The sequence below is a fragment of the Leptodactylus fuscus genome, chromosome 5 (assembly GCF_031893055.1).
Source record: "Leptodactylus fuscus isolate aLepFus1 chromosome 5, aLepFus1.hap2, whole genome shotgun sequence".
Classification (NCBI taxonomy): Eukaryota; Metazoa; Chordata; class Amphibia; order Anura; family Leptodactylidae; genus Leptodactylus; species Leptodactylus fuscus.
The window spans coordinates 173,712,550-173,733,158 of record NC_134269.1 but is presented as its reverse complement, the minus strand read 5'-3'; the positions used below and the strand labels follow the sequence as shown (position 1 = coordinate 173,733,158).

Below are 20,609 nucleotides of genomic sequence, written 5' to 3'. Positions count from 1 at the left end.
TTTTTTTAATGTAGATTGTGAGTCCCACATAGAGCTCACAATTTACATTTTCCCCCGTCAGAATGTCTTTGGAATATGGTATGGAAATCCATGCAAACACAGGGAGAACATACAAACTCCTTGCAGATGATTTTTTTTGCCCTTGGCTGGATTTGAACACCAGAACTCCAGCACTGCAAGACTGCAGTGCTAACCACTGAGCCACCATGTGGCCTCCCCCATATCTTTGTCCATTTTGACGAGGCATTAACCCAAAAGAAATAAATGGATCCATTTTAACAGATGTAAAACAGAGTGATGCCCATTAAAAATGAATCAGTGGGTTGGATAAAAAAGAAAGACTAATGAAATTCCTCTTTTTTCTAACAGTTTGTTAAAAATAAAAGTTAAATAGTTAACACTTAGGGCTAGTTCAAGTAGGGTTCTTTGGGACGGATTTTTACGTGGAATCTGCGTCAGAATCCGGCTCAAAAAAATGCCTCCCATTGTGTTTGTGTCACGACCTGAAGACTTGTATAAAAATTGTGTGTTTTTCTGGTGGAGTTTGGTTTCGGTGGTCTGGGGTCTTCTGGTGGTTTCCTTGCCATTGGGCCATCTGTTTGGGCATTGAGTATTGGCCTTCAGAATTTACTTGAGGTTTTTTGGATCGAACCTCAGGTGTTGGTTGTTACCATTATCCTATGGGCCAATTGGCTTTTATTAGGAGGAGGGCTGGCTTCACTAGTTGCCGGTTTTTGTTGTTACCAACTGGAATTTGTGGCTCAGGGAGGAGTATTGTTCTGTGGAATTACAACTGACTAGGAAGCGGTGTGAGTGTTGCCTTGTGTGTGAGTCTGGTTTGTCCCTTCACACAACTACTCTACCCTGTGCTTCAGTTCTGTTTGCCTGGCACTATCTGGTTATTTGTGAGGTTTGGGTTCCAGTTTGTTTTGCCCCAGTCCTGTGTTAACCCTTTCCTCACCTCTCCACTGTCCCTCTCCTCATTCTCTTGTTGCGTATTGTGTTGTGCTGTGTGTCTGTTGTCCAGCACTTCCCATCCTGTTTTGTCTGCAGCTGCACCTTGGTTTCTGTAGGGGTGACCACCTTAGTATCCCCAGTCCCTAACTCTCTTGTAGCTCTCACCCTATCTGTCGGCTAGGCCTTCGTGTTAGAGAGCCAGGAGTTGTCGGGGCCAAGGCTAGCTTGGGAACAGCTGACCACCAACTGCAGGCAGGGCCTAGCTAGCCGCCATGGCATCAGGGAAAGTTCCCCTCCCCTGTTCTCTTAGCGGTACAGTCTGCAGTTTAGATTCTGGGTCTGGGCATAGACACGAACGTAACAGTTTGTTCCCGCTTGTGAAAAAAAGAAGCGACATTCCCTTTCTTCAGGCGGATTCCGCGGCTGATTTGGCTGTGGACATCCGCCTCACAACACCTCCCTTCCGACTAGACCCATTCATTTGGGCCTAATCCAGAGCGGAATGCCGCGACTGGATGCCAATGCACTGCACCGGCATCCAGTTTCGGCTAGCCATTTTTTGGACCAGGATCTTAGCCAGCCTCCACGTCAAATTCCAGTCCAAAAAACTCACGTGTAAACTAACCCTTAAGGGTGCATTCAGACTACGTAACGCCGGGCGTGTATGAGAGCCGTACACGCCGGCATTACGGCAGACTGCCGAACACTTCCCATTCACTTCAATGGGAGCGCTCGTAAACGCCGCTGTTACGAGCGCTCCCATTGAAGTGAATGGGAAGTGTTCGGCAGTCTGCCGTAATGCCGGCGTGTACGGCTCTCATACACGCCCGGCGTTACGTAGTCTGAATGCACCCTTAGACGTCAAATGGACACAGAACAAATATACACTGTCATAAATGAACATGTACATCAGGCCTGTTAAAAATGGAACAGTCATGTGAATAAAGCCTAAACAAGTATTGAAAGCAAAGTACTTCAGAATAGATGGAAGGTAGCACTTTACTTGTACTTTACTGTCCAATGCTACATGTATTAGTATACAGATTGCTTTGCATTAGGTAGATACTCAGTAGCCTCTCATGACTGCCAGGAAGGTCTTTGTTGTTGTTACTGTTCATTTTTCTGTAGTGTTTTAGTATCTTCTACCAGAGGACGTGATCAATGGATTCTGTAATGAGTACATTAGCGTAATTACTATTTTATGATAACATAATGAGGCAGACATATATGCCCACACGTTTATATAGTGTAGAAGCAGATTTCCCTTTAAAATAAACAAGTATTCAATTACTTCCTCTTGTCCAGCACCGCAATAAGCAAAGCAAACATTTACACCGGGCACTTTATCACCAAATACTTCATTAAATGCAACTTTATAGTCTATTCGGTATGATTTATGAAACCTGAGTGAAGACTAATTGAGCAGATAGTAAAAGCATACACATAGTAAATTAATATTCCAGGCAATCTCTAGAGAGCTGTCCCTTGGCTTTATTTATGTCAAAGGAAAGCAATTATTTTGTTCTCGTTACCCAAAGTAAAAAATAAAGGATAAGATCTCCGAGTCCGTAAAATTGTTCAGATCATGTACTCTACATCTGCATACACAGAACAATAAAATAACACTTTCATAGAAAATTTACATCTTCAAAGTCTTATTATAATTTGCAACACAAATACAAGTAGCCCTTTGGGCAATACGGTTGCTGAGGCAACAGAATGAAACCCAAAAAGTCATGAGCACAAGTTGTATTCCTAATAATACGACCTGTATACTAGCCTCTTTAGAGGTTTCGTGGTTCCTTGGCAACTGTTCTGCCCAGCATGCTCCAGCCATCTTCCATTGCCCGATGTACGGTTAGATTGGGAAACTGTTAGATGGAAACTTTAATTCAGTTTAATATATTGCTACATTCATTTCTGGACAAGTAAATTTGCTGGACAAGTAAATATATATAGTATATTCTTCAACAACCTTAGCCTATAATCCCTCCTGGAATTATAGTTCAGAAGTAGAGATGAGCGAGTAGTACTCGATTGAGTAGGTATTCGATCGAATACTACGGTATTCAAAATACTCGTACTCAATCGAGTACCACTCGCTATTCGAATGGAAAAGTTCGATGCAGAACCAGCATTGATTGGCCGAATGCTATACATTCGGCCAATTAACGCTGGTTCTTCTCCTACCTTTAGAAGTCTTCTCCCTGCACAGTGTCCCCGCGTCCTCTTCCGGCTCTGAATTCACTCTGCCAAGCATCGGGCCTGGGCAGAGCCGACTGCGCATGTCCGCTTGTAGTGCGGGCATGCGCAGTCGGCTCTGTCCAGGCCCGATGCCTGGCAGAGTGAATGAAGAGCTGGAAGATGCCGTGGGGACGCTGCACGGAGAAGACTTCTCGGAGAATCCAGCCCGACCCTCACTCGTGGACTTGGTAAGTATCATTTGATCGAATGTTGCCTACCCCTGAAACGAGCATTTCCCCCCATAGACTATAATAGGGTTCGATATTTGATTCGAGTAGTCGAATATTGAGGGGCTACTTGAAACGAATATCAAACCTCGAACATTTTACTGTTCGCTCATCTCTATTCAGAAGTAATAGGGAAATTTACTAAACTGAATACATCACTAAACTTAATTTATCCCCACGGTTTACACCATATTTGTTATATGTTTTAGTTATATCTTCCTTGTAGGAAAGAAGTCTGGTCTCATAAGAAAGGCTTAGCTTAACATGCACCATTTTGATACAACTTTGCAACATAATCAAATCAATTGGTGGTACAAAGTAAGACAGAAGTGTCTAAGGATTCACAGGATTTATGATGCACCCTAAACCAGTTTAATAAATTTGCCACATGTTTAGTCTACCTGGTTTAAAGTTGAAGCTGAATTTATGAAGGTTGTGCATGAGGAGTTCCGTCTCACAGACAGTAGAGCGAAACACCTAAATTGATGTTCTGGACTAGTACTTTTAGACTGTGAACATCCAATAATCATGGACATTCCCACCCCATAAATACTAGTTTGCTGCTGCTAGTTTTTAGCTTGGTTGGTTGGGGGGAAAAGACAACCACGTTTCATTTTTTTCAAGTTTTTATACAAATAAATAATTGAAAAAAATGTTTTTGACCTTCTTTTTTTCATAACTATCCAAAGTAAAAGCTAGCAGCTGCAATGTAGTATTATCATTGTGGGAAGGATCATGAGTGTTGGTCCTTCCCATCCTAAAAATACTATACCACATCCACCTGCACTATCAATTTAGATGGTCTTATGATACCTGACTTTTCTTGGTACCCCTGGTAGTGTTAGCCCTTAGATGTCTTACACTACACCCCATTTTAGTATTGTAAAGCTGTTAGACAGCTCCAATACAAAGGCATTTAAATAGTTAAGCCACACACAAATTAAATTCCATTGCAATAAACACTCCCACACAACAACCGATTTAATAAAAAAAATATTAGAGTCCCAGGATACCGGAAACCTGCAGAGAGAAAAACAAACACATAAATGAAGGTTTAATAGTATGGTTTACAATGGTTTTTAGACTTGCCTAAAGATTTCTTGCTTCTTCCTCCTGTCACACGTTCTGCTTCTGAACGCTGTCTGAGGCTTTCCTTGCTTGGATTGTTTACTTGAGAATTTTGTCACATTTCAATCAGTGAATTTATTGTTAGATTTCCTTCACTGTCTACTCCATCCAGGGACTGGAGGAAAATTCTGACAATTTTTTTAATTTTTTTTTATTTTTTCTGTAAAAGTCATAATTGTGTCTCTCTCGCTCCTGACACCTAAGCCATAGCCACAATCCTCAAAGTAAGGGAAAGTGTTGGCTTTGTTGCAGGCGAGACCAAAGATAGTACAAATGCTTGTTAAAACTTTCTAACAATGGATGTAATGGCTTGATACATTCCCCCCACAGTCTGCACTGGCAAAAATCATATATATATATATATATATATATATATATATATATATATATATATATATATATATATATATAATTAGTGCAGTGTGTACTGCTTCCTTTCCTAATATATTAAATTTGCAAATTATATTTATTAACTGTTGTATGTCTTTTTCATTACCAATATGATATAATATTTAGGTTCCTGTCTATGACTGAAGTGTATAAGCCATTTATCTTAGGTCTACAAAGATCAATATCCATAACCACTTATCCTTCTACCTTAACAGACTTTCATTCCAGATATCCAGTGTTTTACAGTGCAGCCGGTGCTGGAAGAACAACCCCAGTTTAAGAATAAGCCTGTACCTGACCAGATTATAAAGTAAATACAAAATCTTAAGGAATTTGTTCCGTTGTTTGAAGATTTGTTTCCACCAAACAATAGTTGGTCTGTGCAATGGTGCCAGCGATCTGACAACAAAGGAGCAAATGCTTGTTTGTCAGATGATCTATTCTATTATGTTGCATCTAAAATTGTTGCTTTTCAGCAGTATATTTCCTTGTGTAAATACGAAATGGAAACTCTATGGAGTGAACAAATAATTCTTCTGCATATAGGAAAGGTTGTAAATGCTGCCAACACTTAAGCAATGATAGTCAGGGGCGTAACTTAAGGGGGTGCAGAGAGTGGAGTTGCATCGGGGCCCAGGAGCCTTAGGGGGCCCATAAGCACTGGCATCAGTATTGAGATTGCAGCTTCCATCTGGCCCATAAGGCAAGAAGACCCCCAGATTACCCTAACCACACTAAGGATGATTAAACTCCTTAGCACCCATAACCATCACTATCAAGAATTCGCTGTAGGGATGAGGTAGGGGACCACAGACTAAAGATTGCACCGGGGCCCACATGACTATAGTTACGGCACTGATGATAGGCAAAGAACCTTCGTAGCAACATTCAATCCCCAACAATGTTCTGCTCATCGGCCCGTGCAAATGGTGCCTTAGGCTCCGTTTCCATCCAATTTCTCACCTATTTTGGAGAATCACCCCACATGTACCTTTCATGGAACACTTTGAAAGAAATACAAATTCCAGCCAAGCATATTCCAGAATACTTTGGCATAAGCGTTGTACGCAGAGCCACATAGACATCTCCTAGATACATATTGAGGAATGCTCCCAATGTCTACACGCAGAAAACAAAAGGTGGACATAGCCAAATAACTGCAATTTTGTATTCATAGTACCTACTATAATAGGATATGTCATGTTAAACCGTTAAAATTTACTGTGCTCATAAGATCTATACTATATATCTAAAGATTAATGATATCAAGAAATAGTGTAAAGCAGAGCATGTAGAGTATTATAACAGCAGAAGAGGCATAAATCATTATAATTAGAGATGAGCGAACACTAAAATGTTCGAGGTTCGAAATTCGATTCGAACAGCCGCTCACTGTTCGAGTGTTCGAATGGGTTTCGAACCCCATTATAGTCTATGGGGAACATAAACTCGTTAAGGGGGAAACCCAAATTCGTGTCTGGAGGGTCACCAAGTCCACTATGACACCCCAGGAAATGATACCAACACCCTGGAATGACACTGGGACAGCAGGGGAAGCATGTCTGGGGGCATAAAAGTCACTTTATTTCATGGAAATCCCTGTCAGTTTGCGATTTTCGCAAGCTAACTTTTCCCCATAGAAATGCATTGGCCAGTGCTGATTGGCCAGAGTACGGAACTCGACCAATCAGCGCTGGCTCTGCTGGAGGAGGCGGAGTCTAAGATCGCTCCACACCAGTCTCCATTCAGGTCCGACCTTAGACTCCGCCTCCTCCGGCAGAGCCAGCGCTGATTGGCCGAAGGCTGGCCAATGCATTCCTATGCGAATGCAGAGACTTAGCAGTGCTGAGTCAGTTTTGCTCAACTACACATCTGATGCACACTCGGCACTGCTACATCAGATGTAGCAATCTGATGTAGCAGAGCCGAGGGTGCACTAGAACCTCTGTGCAAACTCAGTTCACGCTAATAGAATGCATTGACCAGCGCTGATTGGCCAATGCATTCTATTAGCCCGATGAAGTAGAGCTGAATGTGTGTGTTAAGCACACACATTCAGCACTGCTTCATCACGCCAATACAATGCATTAGCCAGTGCTGATTGGCCAGAGTACGGAATTCGGCCAATCAGCGCTGGCTCTGCTGGAGGAGGCGGAGTCTAAGGTCGGACCTGAATGGAGACTGGTGTGGAGCGATCTTAGACTCCGCCTCCTCCAGCAGAGCCAGCGCTGATTGGCCGAATTCCGTACTCTGGCCAATCAGCGCTGGCCAATGCATTCTATTAGCCCGATGAAGTAGAGCTGAATGTGTGTGCTTAGCACACACATTCAGCTCTACTTCATCGGGCTAATAGAATGCATTGGCCAATCAGCGCTGGCCAATGCATTCTATTAGCTTGATGAAGCAGAGTGTGCACAAGGGTTCAAGCGCACCCTCGGCTCTGATGTAGCAGAGCCGAGGGTGCACAAGGGTTCAAGTGCACCCTCGGCTCTCCTACATCAGAGCCGAGGGTGCGCTTGAACCCTTGTGCAGCCTCAGCTCTGCTACATCAGAGCCGAGGGTGCGCTTGAACCCTTGTGCACACTCTGCTTCATCAAGCTAATAGAATGCATTGGCCAGCACTGATTGGCCAGAGTACGGAATTCGGCCAATCAGCGCTGGCCAATGCATCCCTATGGGAAAAAGTTTATCTCACAAAAATCACAATTACACACCCGATAGAGCCCCAAAAAGTTATTTTTAATAACATTCCCCCCTAAATAAAGGTTATCCCTAGCTATCCCTGCCTGTACAGCTATCCCTGTCTCATAGTCACAAAGTTCACATTCTCATATGACCCAGATTTGAAATCCACTATTCGTCTAAAATGGAGGTCACCTGATTTCGGCAGCCAATGACTTTTTCCAATTTTTTTCAATGCCCCCAGTGTCGTAGTTCCTGTCCCACCTCCCCTGCGCTGTTATTGGTGCAAAAAAGGCGCCAGGGAAGGTGGGAGGGGAATCGAATTTTGGCGCACTTTACCACGCGGTGTTCGATTCGATTCGAACATGGCGAACACCCTGATATCCGATCGAACATGTGTTCGATAGAACACTGTTCGCTCATCTCTAATTATAATATGTGAAAACATTTTCTACATGTCTGTAATTTCATATGGAATAGCAACTTAGACGCATATGCATCTGAGCCATGTACTGTAGCTCCAGTCTGCGTTCTCTATCGATATCATTCATGCTCCATAGCATTGGTAACTAAAATGTAAATGGCACCATCCTGGGCAATTATACGGTTATTATGCAAGTGCCAACATACAAGAGCACTTTCAGCATGTCAATGGATAATAATATGATTGTGGATTCTGGTGGTTACATCCTCATATCTCTCCCTATGATGTTAGGATTAGTGTGAGTGTCGCACAAAGACAGTGAGATCAATGCGTCTACAAATATCACCTTACTGAAAACCAATGAATCATCCAGGAGACTCAAACCAAAACGTGACTGTTGACTTCAAAAATAATTTTTTACAATTCTCTCCACAGGAGCCATAACAATTCCTCCTCACTGAGATTTGTCATGCACTTTTGTATATATATATGTGTGTGTGTGTGTGTGTGTGTGTGTGTGTGTGTGTGTGTGTGTGTGTATACCAGTGTGTGTATATAAATATCTTATAATACAGCAAGTAAAAAAAAAATGCACATTTGTCAAGATACCAATATTTACACATTACCTATATCTAAAATGTATGCTATCCTGGACATTATACAGTATAGGGCAGTGATGGCAAACCTTTTAGAGACCGAGTGCCCAAACTGCAATCCAAAACCCACTAATTTGTCACAAAGTGCCAAAACAGCAATTTAACCTTAATAATGTGCAGATCCACAATTGCACACAATTACAGACCTGCAAAATATGGTCATACAAATGAGGCTTTATAGACCTTTCTGCTCCACTGTGACCCCCACACAGTGCAATCTGCTTCCACAGTGACCCCCACATAGTACAATTTGCTCCACAGTGACCCTCACATAGTATAATCTGCTGCACAGTGGTCCCCAAACAGTACAATTTGCTCCACAATGGTCCTCACCTAGTACAATCTGCTCCACAGTGACCCCCACACAGTAAAATCAGCTCCACAGTGACCCCCACATAGTATAATCTGCTGCACAGTGTTCCCCACACAGTACAATTTGCTCCACAATGGTCCCCACACAGTATCATCTGTTCCATGGATGGGTGTGCAAAGAGAGGGCTCTGAGTACCACCTCTGGAACCCGTACAATAGGTTCGCCTTCACGGGTATAGGGAATATCACCCAATTCTGAAGACTAGCCACTGCCTGCAGGCTCTGCTTGTAGTTTTGTCTCCAGAGCTGATAACTTAGTGCTTTACCATTGTATTCAGCTTTATCTGCATCCTATGGATGCAAATTGAGTTGCAATCACGACCTTCCAACTGTAACAGCAGGACAGCACGCAAAATGGGGGACTGTCCCGCTCGAATAGTGTCATATTCCAGGTTTGTATAACTGCAATTACAAATACTTCACACATTAAGAGGTAATGCTTTAATTTCTCCGGTCGCCATGTATACCGTAGTAGATTTATCAATTATTCCTATCCTATAAGTATTTATTCAGTCAAACGGTTAATTTGATTTTTCTTTAAAAACTAATGTATCAACATTAGGAAAATGCCAAAAAACGTGACCTGCAACATTTTACCTCTTATTCTGTGATGGGGAAGATGATGATAACCTTCAGTTGTGATTACAATTGTACAATCTATTTCAAGTGAAGGCCGTGAATTAACATGATGGTTGTTCTTGAGTCAGCAAGCGTGTCTTCTTTAGTTCTTTTTGACTTTTAAAAAGAATAGATGTGAATGGGTAGAACCAATTGGGGATTTTCTAGTATAATTTTTCAACCTCTCAATCCTATCTATGAGGAATTTTACAGCCACTACCTGCTTGGTAATTCAAGGGATACAACAGTAAAAGAAAATAATATAAAGGGGATTGAAAAAGTGCCCTCAAAATTCTGTAAAATCTTTTCATATATATATAAAATCTTTTCATATATATATATATATATATATATATATATATATATATATATAGTGTGTGTGTGTATATATATATATTATACAGTCCTATGAAAAAGTTTGGGCACCCCTATTAATTTTAATCATTTTTAGTTCTAAATATTTTGGTGTTTGCAACAGCCATTTCAGTTTGATATATCTAATAACTGATGGACACAGTAATATTTCAGGATTGAAATGAGGTTTATTGTACTAACAGAAAATGCGCAATATGCATTAAACCAAAATTTGACCGGTGCAAAAATATGGGCACCTCAACAGAAAAGTGACATTAATATTTAGTAGATCCTCCTTTTGCAAAGATAACAGCCTCTAGTTGCTTCCTGTAGCTTTTAATCAGTTCCTGGATCCTGGATGAAGGGATTTTGGACCATTTCTTTCTACAAAACAATTCAAGTTCAGTTAAGTTTGATGGTCGCCGAACATGGACAGCCCGCTCTCAAATCATCTGAAAACAAAGATTGTTCAACATAGTTGTTCAGGGGAAGGATACAAAACGTTGTCTCAGATTTAACCTGTCAGTTTCCACTGTGAGGAACATAGTAAGGAAATGGAAGACCACAGGGACAGTTCTTATTAAGCCCAGAAGTGGCAGGCCAAGAAAAATATCAGAAAGGCAGAGAAGAAGAATGGTGAGAACAGTCAAGGACAATCCACAGACCACCTCCAAAGAGCTGCAGCATCATCTTGCTGCAGATGGTGTCACTGTGCATCAGTCAGCAATACAGCGCACTTTGCACAAGGAGAAGCTGTATGGGAGAGTGATGAGAAAGAAGCCGTTTCTGCACGTACGCCACAAATAGAGTTGCCTGAGGTATGCAAAAGCACATTTGGAGAAGCCAACTTCATTTTGGAAACAAAGATTGAGTTGTTTGGTTATAAAAAAAGGCGTTATGCATGGCGTCCAAAAAGAAACAGCATTCCAAGAAAAACACTTGCTACCCACTGTAAAATTTGGTGGAGGTTCCATCATGCTTTGGGGCTGTGTGGCCAATGCCGGCATCGGGAATCTTGTTAAAGTTGAGGGTCGCATGGATTCCACTCAGTATCAGCAGATTCTTGAGAATAATGTTCAAGAATCAGTGACGAAGTTGAAGTTACGACGGGGATGGATATTTCAGCAAGACAATGATCCAAAACACCGCTCCAAATCCTCAGGCATTCATGCAGAGGAACAATTACAATGTTCTGGAATGGCCATCCCAGTCCCCAGACCTGAATATCATTGAACATCTGTGGGATGATTTGAAGCGGGCTGTCCATTCTCGGTGACCATCTAACTTAACTGAACTTGAATTGTTTGTCCAAAATACCTTTATCCAGGATCCAGGAACTGATTAAAAGCTACAGGAAGCGACTAGAGGCTGTTATCTTTGCAAAAGGAGGATCTACTAAATATTAATGTCACTTTTCTGTTGAGGTGCCCATACTTTTGCACCGGTCAAATTTTGGTTTAATGCATATTGCACATTTTCTGTTAGTACAATAAACCTCATTTCAATCCTGAAATATTACTGTGTCCATCAGTTATTAGATATATCAAACTGAAATGGCTGTTGCAGATACCAAAATATTTAGAACTAAAAATGATTAAGATTAATAGGGGTGCCCAAACTTTTTCATAGGACTGTATATATATATATATATATATATATATATTTATATATATATATATATGACTTCTCTCTTCTTATTCTTCTGGACTTCTCTGCAGCTTTTGACACTGTTGACCATCAACTACTCCTCACTATGCTCCGCTCAGTTGGCCTCAATGACACTGCGCTCTCCTGGTTCTCCTCTTATCTCTCAGACCGCACTTTCAGTGTATCATTTGCGGGCTCTGTTTCCTCCCCTCTTTCCCTTGCTGTTGGGGTTCCTCAGGGCTTGGTCCTAGGCCCCCTGCTCTTTTCTCTCTACACAGCCCCCACTGAACAAACCATCACCAGATTTGGCTTCCAGTACCATCTTTATGCTGATGACACCCAATTATACACATCTTCCCGGGACATCACCCCTGCACTCATACAGAGCACCAGTGACTGTCTTTCTGCTGTCTCTAATATCATGTCCTCACTCTATCTGAAACTAAATGTCTCTAAGACTGAACTACTACTGTTTCCACCATCTAATAGATCTGTCCCTGATATATCCATTGCAGTCTCAGGCCTTACTATAACTCCTAGACAGTATGCCCATTGCCTCGGGGTCATGTTTGACGCAGACCTTTCCTTCACCCCTCATATTGAATCACTCGCACGTTCATGTCACCTCCACCTCAAAAACATCTCCAGAATACACCCTTTCCTTACCAGAGATACATTAAAGACACTTATTGTCTCTCTGATTCATTCTCGCCTTGACTACTGTAACTCCTTACTAATTGGTTTTCCCCTTACTAAACTCTCCCCTCTACAATCTATTCTGAATGCAGCGGCCAGGCTAATCTACCAGGCTAGACGCTACAGCGAGGCCTCTGGTCTGTGCCAGTCACTACATTGGCTGCCTATTCAATATAGAATAAAATATAAAGTTATCACCCTCATCCACAAGGCTCTCCATAATGCCGCACCTCCCTACATTTCCTCCCTCATCTCTGTCTACCGCCCAACCCGTGCTCTCCGTTCACTCAATGACCTAACACTTACATCCTCTATTATCAGAACCTCCCACGCTCGTATACAAGACTTCTCCCGAGCCGCACCACTTCTCTGGAATGCTCTACCCCGGACAATCAGATTAACTCCCAATTTCTACAGTTTCAAATGCAAACTAAAGACGCATCTTTTCAGACAGGCCTATCACAATTTCTAATGTAAACCCTTCCATACTATAATTAGAATCCCCAAAATTTAACCCTCCTCTGTCCCCGCTCCCACATTACCCCACATGATATGATGCCATTTCAGGATAACTTTATATGTCCAGGCACCATCCACATGTTAAAGGACATCACTAGTGAAAGTTAGCCCCATCATTCTTTCCCAAAACTTTATGTTTTGGGGGAGAGTCAGCACAATCCTATAGACTTAAAAGAGAACCTGTCACATAGAAAATGCAGTGCAATCTGGGGGCTGTATGGTCTTGATCTGGAGAAGCTGAGCAGATTAACCATTAATAAATTAATATTTTTGCTCTTTCTATGCTATGAAGTAAAGAAGGTGATCCCATCATTGATAGACTGTCATCTCTGTGCGCACAGTCATAGGGAAAGCTGTCAGTCGCTCATAGCGCTGCCTCTTTGACTTCTTAACATAAGGCAGCAGGAGAAATGACATCTTCTACTGAATCTTGTCCAACCAGACAATATATCAGTCTGCTCCACTCCATCTCCTGTTTTATAACATGTTACCTATAAATTCAACAGTATTATTCCATGTATCATTGTAGGCAAGACATTCAAAAATCAGCAAAACCAGGTTTGGCAGATGTACAGTACCATGTAAGGAAGGAAACACGTAATCACTATAGATTTAATAAGGGAAGAAAAATTGTAAAGAAAAATGAATTAAAAACATAATGAAAAATGTTGCCGAAAAATGCAATGGATTTAACATGTTGTTTAGCTGAAGTTCAGAACATCGGAACATGGGGCCATAGCTTTAAACTGAAGTAATGAACCGCAATGTGGTTTACAATGCACTTTCTGAAGGAAATTGACATAAAGATTTTTCCAAACCGATCCACAGATCTTTGGTGGATGTAGGCTTGGCCAAATCCTTCTGCCTCTTCATTTAATGCCAGACAGACTTGACAAAGTTGCAGTCAGGGGGGTTCTGTGGGGGCCATATCATCACTTCTTGGACTCCTCCTCCAAAAGGTGGTCACTGATGGGATTCAGATTCTTCTTTTATTCATTTATTTTGTTAATAAATTATTTTTTAAAGCTTTCTTACATTGCATTTTTTCCACTCTTGCCTAAAACATTTTCACAGTATGTGTGTAGGCACATCATGCATAAATCTGTACTATTTCTTAGTTTATGGACATAGAAGTCGGGGCTGTTTCTGTTATTGAGGAGGTCATCCTAATAGACCATTGAGGAAGTCATCCTAATAGACCATTGAAGAGCTCCTCCTAATAGACCATTGAGGAGGTCATCCTAATAGGCCATTGAGGAGGTCATCCTAATAGACCAGGGGTAGGGAACGTACGGCTCTCCAGCTGTTGCAAAACTACAACTCCCAGCATGCATACTTGCTCTGCTGTTCTTGGATCGCCCATGGAAGTGAATGGAGCATGCTGGGAGTTGTAGTTTCACAGCAGCTGGAGAGCCGAAGGTTCCCTATCCCTGTAATAGACCATTGAAGAGCTCCTCCTAACAGGCCATTGAGAAGTTTATCCTAATAGACCATTGAGGATTTCCTCCTAATAGGCCATTGAGAAGGTCCTCCTCATAGGCCATTGAGAATTTCCTCCTAATAGGCCATTGAGGAGTTCATCCTAATAGACCATTGAGAAGTTCCTCCTAATAAACCATTGAGTAGGTCCTCCTAATAGACCCTTGAGGAGGTCCTCCTAATAGACCATTGAGGATGCATCTTTATTTACCTTTTCAATATTACAACCCAAGTTCACGTCTCACCATTATAGAAACTACAGTAATAGAAGGCAACCTTTCTCCTAAACATTCCTTCTAGAAACAATTAAAACAACACCGGACCTAGTTGGGAGAATATGCTAATTGATTTTCTATAGCGGTGCACTTAACTTGAACAAAGCTCCGAACACAAGGCTATAAAATTGTAATTTTGTATTTTACGGCTAGCTGAAAAAAATGATATAGGCTAAATTTTAAAAAAAAAGTATGAAAAATAAGTGTCGGCAATATTCTTATTACTTAATCTATTGTACACGCTTTCCAGGTGGACACTTTCAATTAATTTGCATACATTTTGCCTGTAACAGTATAAGTTGAGTATGTATAAGTGCGGATTTATGGACGCGACTCATTAAAGCGTTCATGGAGAATGTGATATTGCTTTGGAGATTATACAGTGATGTTCATTTTGGCTGATTGTCCTTGATATCTTTTTAGCTTTTACAAGTCAAATTATGTGCAGAGATTCCACTATTCAAGACCTGTGCGGAAGGGCTCCATTGATCCCGAGAACGAGTTTGCTGTAAGTACACCCATTTGGGATATTTTATGTGTTTGTAGTACTAAAAAGGCCATTATTCCATAACTGTTGCTTTTATTCTGGATGAAGGTTACATGATGAAACCAGGAACAATAAATCACTTTAGTAATGTGCGAGCATTAATTGCCGAAATGTCATATATTATATTCGCCCATCTACATAGTTTAATTGGGGTCAGTCATTTTCAGAGCTCACCAGAACAACAACACAAGTTAACACGGAACAGGAACGGAAATTTTAGACAAAAATGATCCTTAACCCCTTAAAGGCCAATTTTCATGCGCACTTTTGTTTATTCCTTTTGGTATTCCAAAACTTTAGTTTTCCATTCCTATGAGGGCTTATTTTTTGTGGACCAAATTGTAGTTAATAATGGCGTTGTGGAATAGACAGCATTCACTGTGTGGTACAAATGACTTCTTTCATATATTCTGTCAGCACGATCATGGCAATAGCAAATTTCTAATTCTTATTTCTAATGCTACCATTTTTTTCATGATTTAAAAGGTTAAAAAAAAATGTAAAAAAGTTTTCACATTTTGCATATTGTGGAAACCATAACTTTTAATATTTAGTTCTATGGAGTTGTACAAGTGATTTTTTTTTTTTTTTTTTTTATTCACTATGGTGTTTACTAGAGATGAGCGAACAGTGTTCTATCGAACACATGTTCGATCGGATATCAGGGTGTTCGCCATGTTCGAATTGAATCGAACACCGCGTGGTAAAGTGCGCCAAAATTCGATTCCCCTCCCACCTTCCCTGGCGCCTTTTTTGCACCAATAACAGCGCAGGGGAGGTGGGACAGGAACTACGACACCGGGGGCATTGAAAAAAATTGGAAAAAGTCATTGGCTGCCGAAATCAGGTGACCTCCATTTTAGACGAATAGTGGATTTCAAATCCGGGTCATATGAGAATGTGAACTTTGTGACTATGAGACAGGGATAGCTGTACAGGCAGGGATAGCTAGGGATAACCTTTATTTAGGGGGGAATGTTATTAAAAATAACTTTTTGGGGCTCTATCGGGTGTGTAATTGTGATTTTTGTGAGATAAACTTTTTCCCATAGGCATGCATTGGCCAGCGCTGATTGGCCGAATCCCGTACTTTGGCCAATCAGCGCTGGCTCTGCTGGAGGAGGTGGAGTCTAAGATCGCTCCACACCAGTCTCCATTCTGGTCCGACCTTAGACTCCGCCTCCTCCAGCAGAGCCAGCGCTGATTGGCCGAATTCCGTACTCTGGCCAATCAGTGCTGGCCAATGCATTCTATTGGCGTGATGAAGCAGTGCTGAATGTGTGTGTTTAGCTCAACTACACTGGTAGAGTAGTTGAGCTAAGCACACAGATTCAGCTCTGCTTCAATCAGCGCTGGCCAATGCATTCTATTAGCTTGATGAAGCAGAGTGTGCACAAGGGTTCAAGCGCACCCTCGGCTCTGATGTAGCAGAGCCGAGGCTGCACAAGGGTTCAAGCGCACCCTCGGCTCTGATGTAGCAGAGCCGAGGGTGCACTTGAACCCTTGTGCACCCTCGGCTCTGCTACATCAGAGCCGAGGGTGCGCTTGAACCCTTGTGCACACTCTGCTTCATCAAGCTAATAGAATGCATTGGCCAGCGCTGATTAAAGCAGAGCTGAATCTATTAGCTTGATGAAGCAGAGTGTGCACAAGGGTTCAAGCGCACCCTCGGCTCTGATGTAGCAGAGCCGAGGCTGCACAAGGGTTCAAGCGCACCCTCGGCTCTGCTACATCAGAGCCGAGGGTGCACTTGAACCCTTGTGCACCCTCGGCTCTGCTACATCAGAGCCGAGGGTGCGCATGAACCCTTGTGCAGCCTCGGCTCTGCTACATCAGAGCCGAGGGTGCGCTTGAACCCTTGTGCAGCCTCGGCTCTGCTACATCAGAGCCGAGGGTGCGCTTGAACCCTTGTGCAGCCTCGGCTCTGCTACATCAGAGCCGAGGGTGCACTTGAACCCTTGTGCACACTCTGCTTCATCAAGCTAATAGAATGCATTGGCCAGCGCTGATTAAAGCAGAGCTGAATCTGTGTGCTTAGCTCAACTACTCCACCGGTGTAGTTGAGCTAAACACATACATTCAGCACTGCTTCATCACGCCAATACAATGCATTAGCCAGTGCTGATTGGCCAGAGTACGGAATTCGGCCAATCAGCGCTGGCTCGGCTGGAGGAGGCGGAGTCTAAGGTCGGACCAGAATGGAGACTGGTGTGGAGCGATCTTAGACTCCGCCTCCTCCAGCAGAGCCAGCGCTGATTGGCCGAATTCCATACTCTGGCCAATCAGCGCTGGCCAGTGCATTCTATTGGCGTGATGAAGCAGTGCTGAATGTGTGTGTTTAGCTCAACTATGCCGGTGGAGTACACCGAGGGTGCACAAGGGTTCAAGTGCACCCTCGGCTCTGCTACATCAGAGCCGAGGGTGCGCTTGAACCCTTGTGCAGCCTCGGCTCTGCTACATCAGAGCCAAGGGTGCGCTTGAACCCTTGTGCACACTCTGCTTCATCAAGCTAATAGAATGCATTGGCCAGCGCTGATTGAAGCAGAGCTGAATCTGTGTGCTTAGCTCAACTACTCCACCGGTGTAGTTGAGCCAAACACACACATTCAGCACTGCTTCATCACGCCAATAGAATGCATTGGCCAGCACTGATTGGCCAGAGTACGGAATTCGGCCAATCAGCGCTGGCTCTGCTGGAGGAGGCGGAGTCTAAGGTCGGACCAGAATGGAGACTGGTATGGAGCGATCTTAGACTCCGCCTCCTCCAGCAGAGCCAGCGCTGATTGGTCGAGTTCCGTACTCTGGCCAATCAGCGCTGGCCAATGCATTCTATTAGCCCGATGAAGTAGAGCTGAATGTGTGTGCTTAGCACACACATTCAGCTCTACTTCATCGGGCTAATAGAATGCATTGGCCAATCAGCGCTGGCCAATGCATTCTATTAGCGTGAACTGAGTTTGCACAGGGGTTCTAGTGCACCCTCGGCTCTGCTACATCAGATTGCTACATCTGATGTAGCAGTGCCGAGTGTGCATCAGATGTGTAGTTGAGCAGAACTGGCTCAGCACTGCTAAGTCTCTGCATTCGCATAGGAATGCATTGGCCAGCCTTCGGCCAATCAGCGCTGGCTCTGCCGGAGGAGGCGGAGTCTAAGGTCGGACCTGAATGGAGACTGGTGTGGAGCGATCTTAGACTCCACCTCCTCCAGCAGAGCCAGCGCTGATTGGTCGAGTTCCGTACTCTGGCCAATCAGCACTGGCCAATGCATTTCTATGGGGAAAAGTTAGCTTGCAAAAATCGCAAACTGACAGGGATTTCCATGAAATTAAGTGACTTTTATGCCCCCAGACATGCTTCCCCTGCTGTCCCAGTGTCATTCCAGGGTGTTGGTATCATTTCCTGGGGTGTCATAGTGGACTTGGTGACCCTCCAGACACGGATTTGGGTTTCCCCCTTAACGAGTATATGTTCCCCATAGACTATAATGGGGTTCGAAACCCATTCGAACACTCGAACAGTGAGCGGCTGTTCGAATCGAATTTCGAACCTCGAACATTTTAGTGTTCGCTCATCTCTAGTGTTTACGTATGAGATAAATATTTTTTCTATTTTTGTAGTTTTGGGTAGGTTTACCAGACATGTTTATTTTTATTTATTTTTATATGTAATTTAGGCATGGGGGTACACACACGGACAAAATTGTTGATACTCCCTGGTTTAATGAAAGAAAAACCCACAATGGTCACAGAAATAACTTGAATCTGACAAAAATAATAATATATAAAAATTCTATGAAAATGAACAAATGAAAGTCAGACATTGCGTTTCACTTCAACAGAATTTTTTTTTTTTTTTTTTTTAAATAAAACTCATGAAACAGGCCTGGGCAGAAATGATAGTTTAGTAATGTAATATTTTGTTGCACAACCTTTTGAGGCAATCACTGCGATCGTACGATTCCTGTATCTGTCAATGAGACTTCTGCACCTCTCAGTAGGTATTTTGGCCCCTCCTCATGAGCAAACTGCTCCAGTTGTCTCGGATATGAAGGCTGCCTTTTCCTTATGACATTTTTCAGCTCCTTCCAAAGATGCTCAATAGGATTTAGGTCAGGACTCATAGAAGGTCACTTCAGAATAGTCCAATGTTTTCCTCTTAGCCATTCTTGTGTGTTTTTTAGCTGTGTGTTTTGGGTCATTATCCTGTTGCAAAACCCATGACCTTCGACTGAGACCAATCTTTCTGACACTGGGCAGCACATTTCTCTCTAGAATCCCTTGATAGTCTTGAGATTTCATTGTACTCTGCACAGATTCAAGACACCCTGTGCCAGATGCAGCAAAGCAGCCCCAGAACATAACAGAGCCTCATCCATGTTTCACAGTAGAAACAGTGTTCTTTTCAAGATATATATATATATATATATATATATATATATATATATATATATATATTAGTCTCCTATATAGGTGGTAGCCACAGTGCTATACAGCCTGTATCCACTATGTGTATGGAGATTAAAGCATAAATTGGATTAGACAAATAAACCAAATTTAAAAAAACAAAAAACCTTTACGACTTATGAACATGGAGGCTGTCGCTTAAACAATTTCTAGGTCATTTACACCTACTGAATACATTTATAACTGCTGCATAAAATGAAGTCTTTTGCTTTTCATGTATTAATATATGGAAAGTGAACTGATTCTTACAACATGATAGTATCAGCAAGATAAAGTTTAAATGTGTAACCAAGGTTTCAGCAGAAGAATACTTGCCGCACTTGCTGATAAATACAGTGAAACTTTGCTTTATTCCAATCTTTAATATAAAAGCAAAAAGTACATTCAGTGGGGTGATGTATGTATGCGCACCTAGTCAAGGCTATTCATTAGGGAGAGCCATAAATTTTCTTCCTCCGCTGGCTAGAAAATGTATTACTAATTTGTATGGAAGTATACAGAGATTTTTTCCTGAGATTCATGTGGAATTGATAAGAATTCATAGGGAATTTATGCGCCCAATTCCGTTACTTTACCTTTTAAAATTGTTTACATTTTGCAAAATCCATAAAAGTGAAAAACAAATTCAATGTTTCTTTATGTAGTTTGCTCTAACCCAGGGATAGGGAACCTTCGGCTCTCCAGCTGCTGTGAAACTACAACTCGCAACATGCTCCATTCACTTCCATGGGAGTTCCAAGAACAGCAGAGCAAGTATGCATGCTGGGAGTTGTAGTTTTGCAACAGCTGGAGAGCCGTACGTTCCCTACCCCTGCTCTAACCAACAGATAAGAACTTAAAGGGGTAGTTTGAGCTTAGCTATGTGCAATCTGTGGTCACACAGAGCGGTGGGTAGCCACGTTGCAAGGGGAGCATGGGCCAGAGGCCTGAC

General features: G+C 42.4%; 1 protein-coding gene across 1 annotated transcript in view; it reads left to right on the top strand.

The window, feature by feature from the left end:
* The window catches only part of DOCK2 (dedicator of cytokinesis 2), a 522,773-nt gene that overhangs the window by 447,791 nt on the left and 54,373 nt on the right, over positions 1 to 20,609 (top strand). Inside the window, exons 42-43 of the mRNA XM_075274736.1 lie at positions 5,175 to 5,256; positions 15,092 to 15,176. Coding sequence (XP_075130837.1) covers positions 5,175 to 5,256; positions 15,092 to 15,176 — 167 coding nt within the window. The remainder of the gene's footprint in view (positions 1 to 5,174; positions 5,257 to 15,091; positions 15,177 to 20,609) is intronic.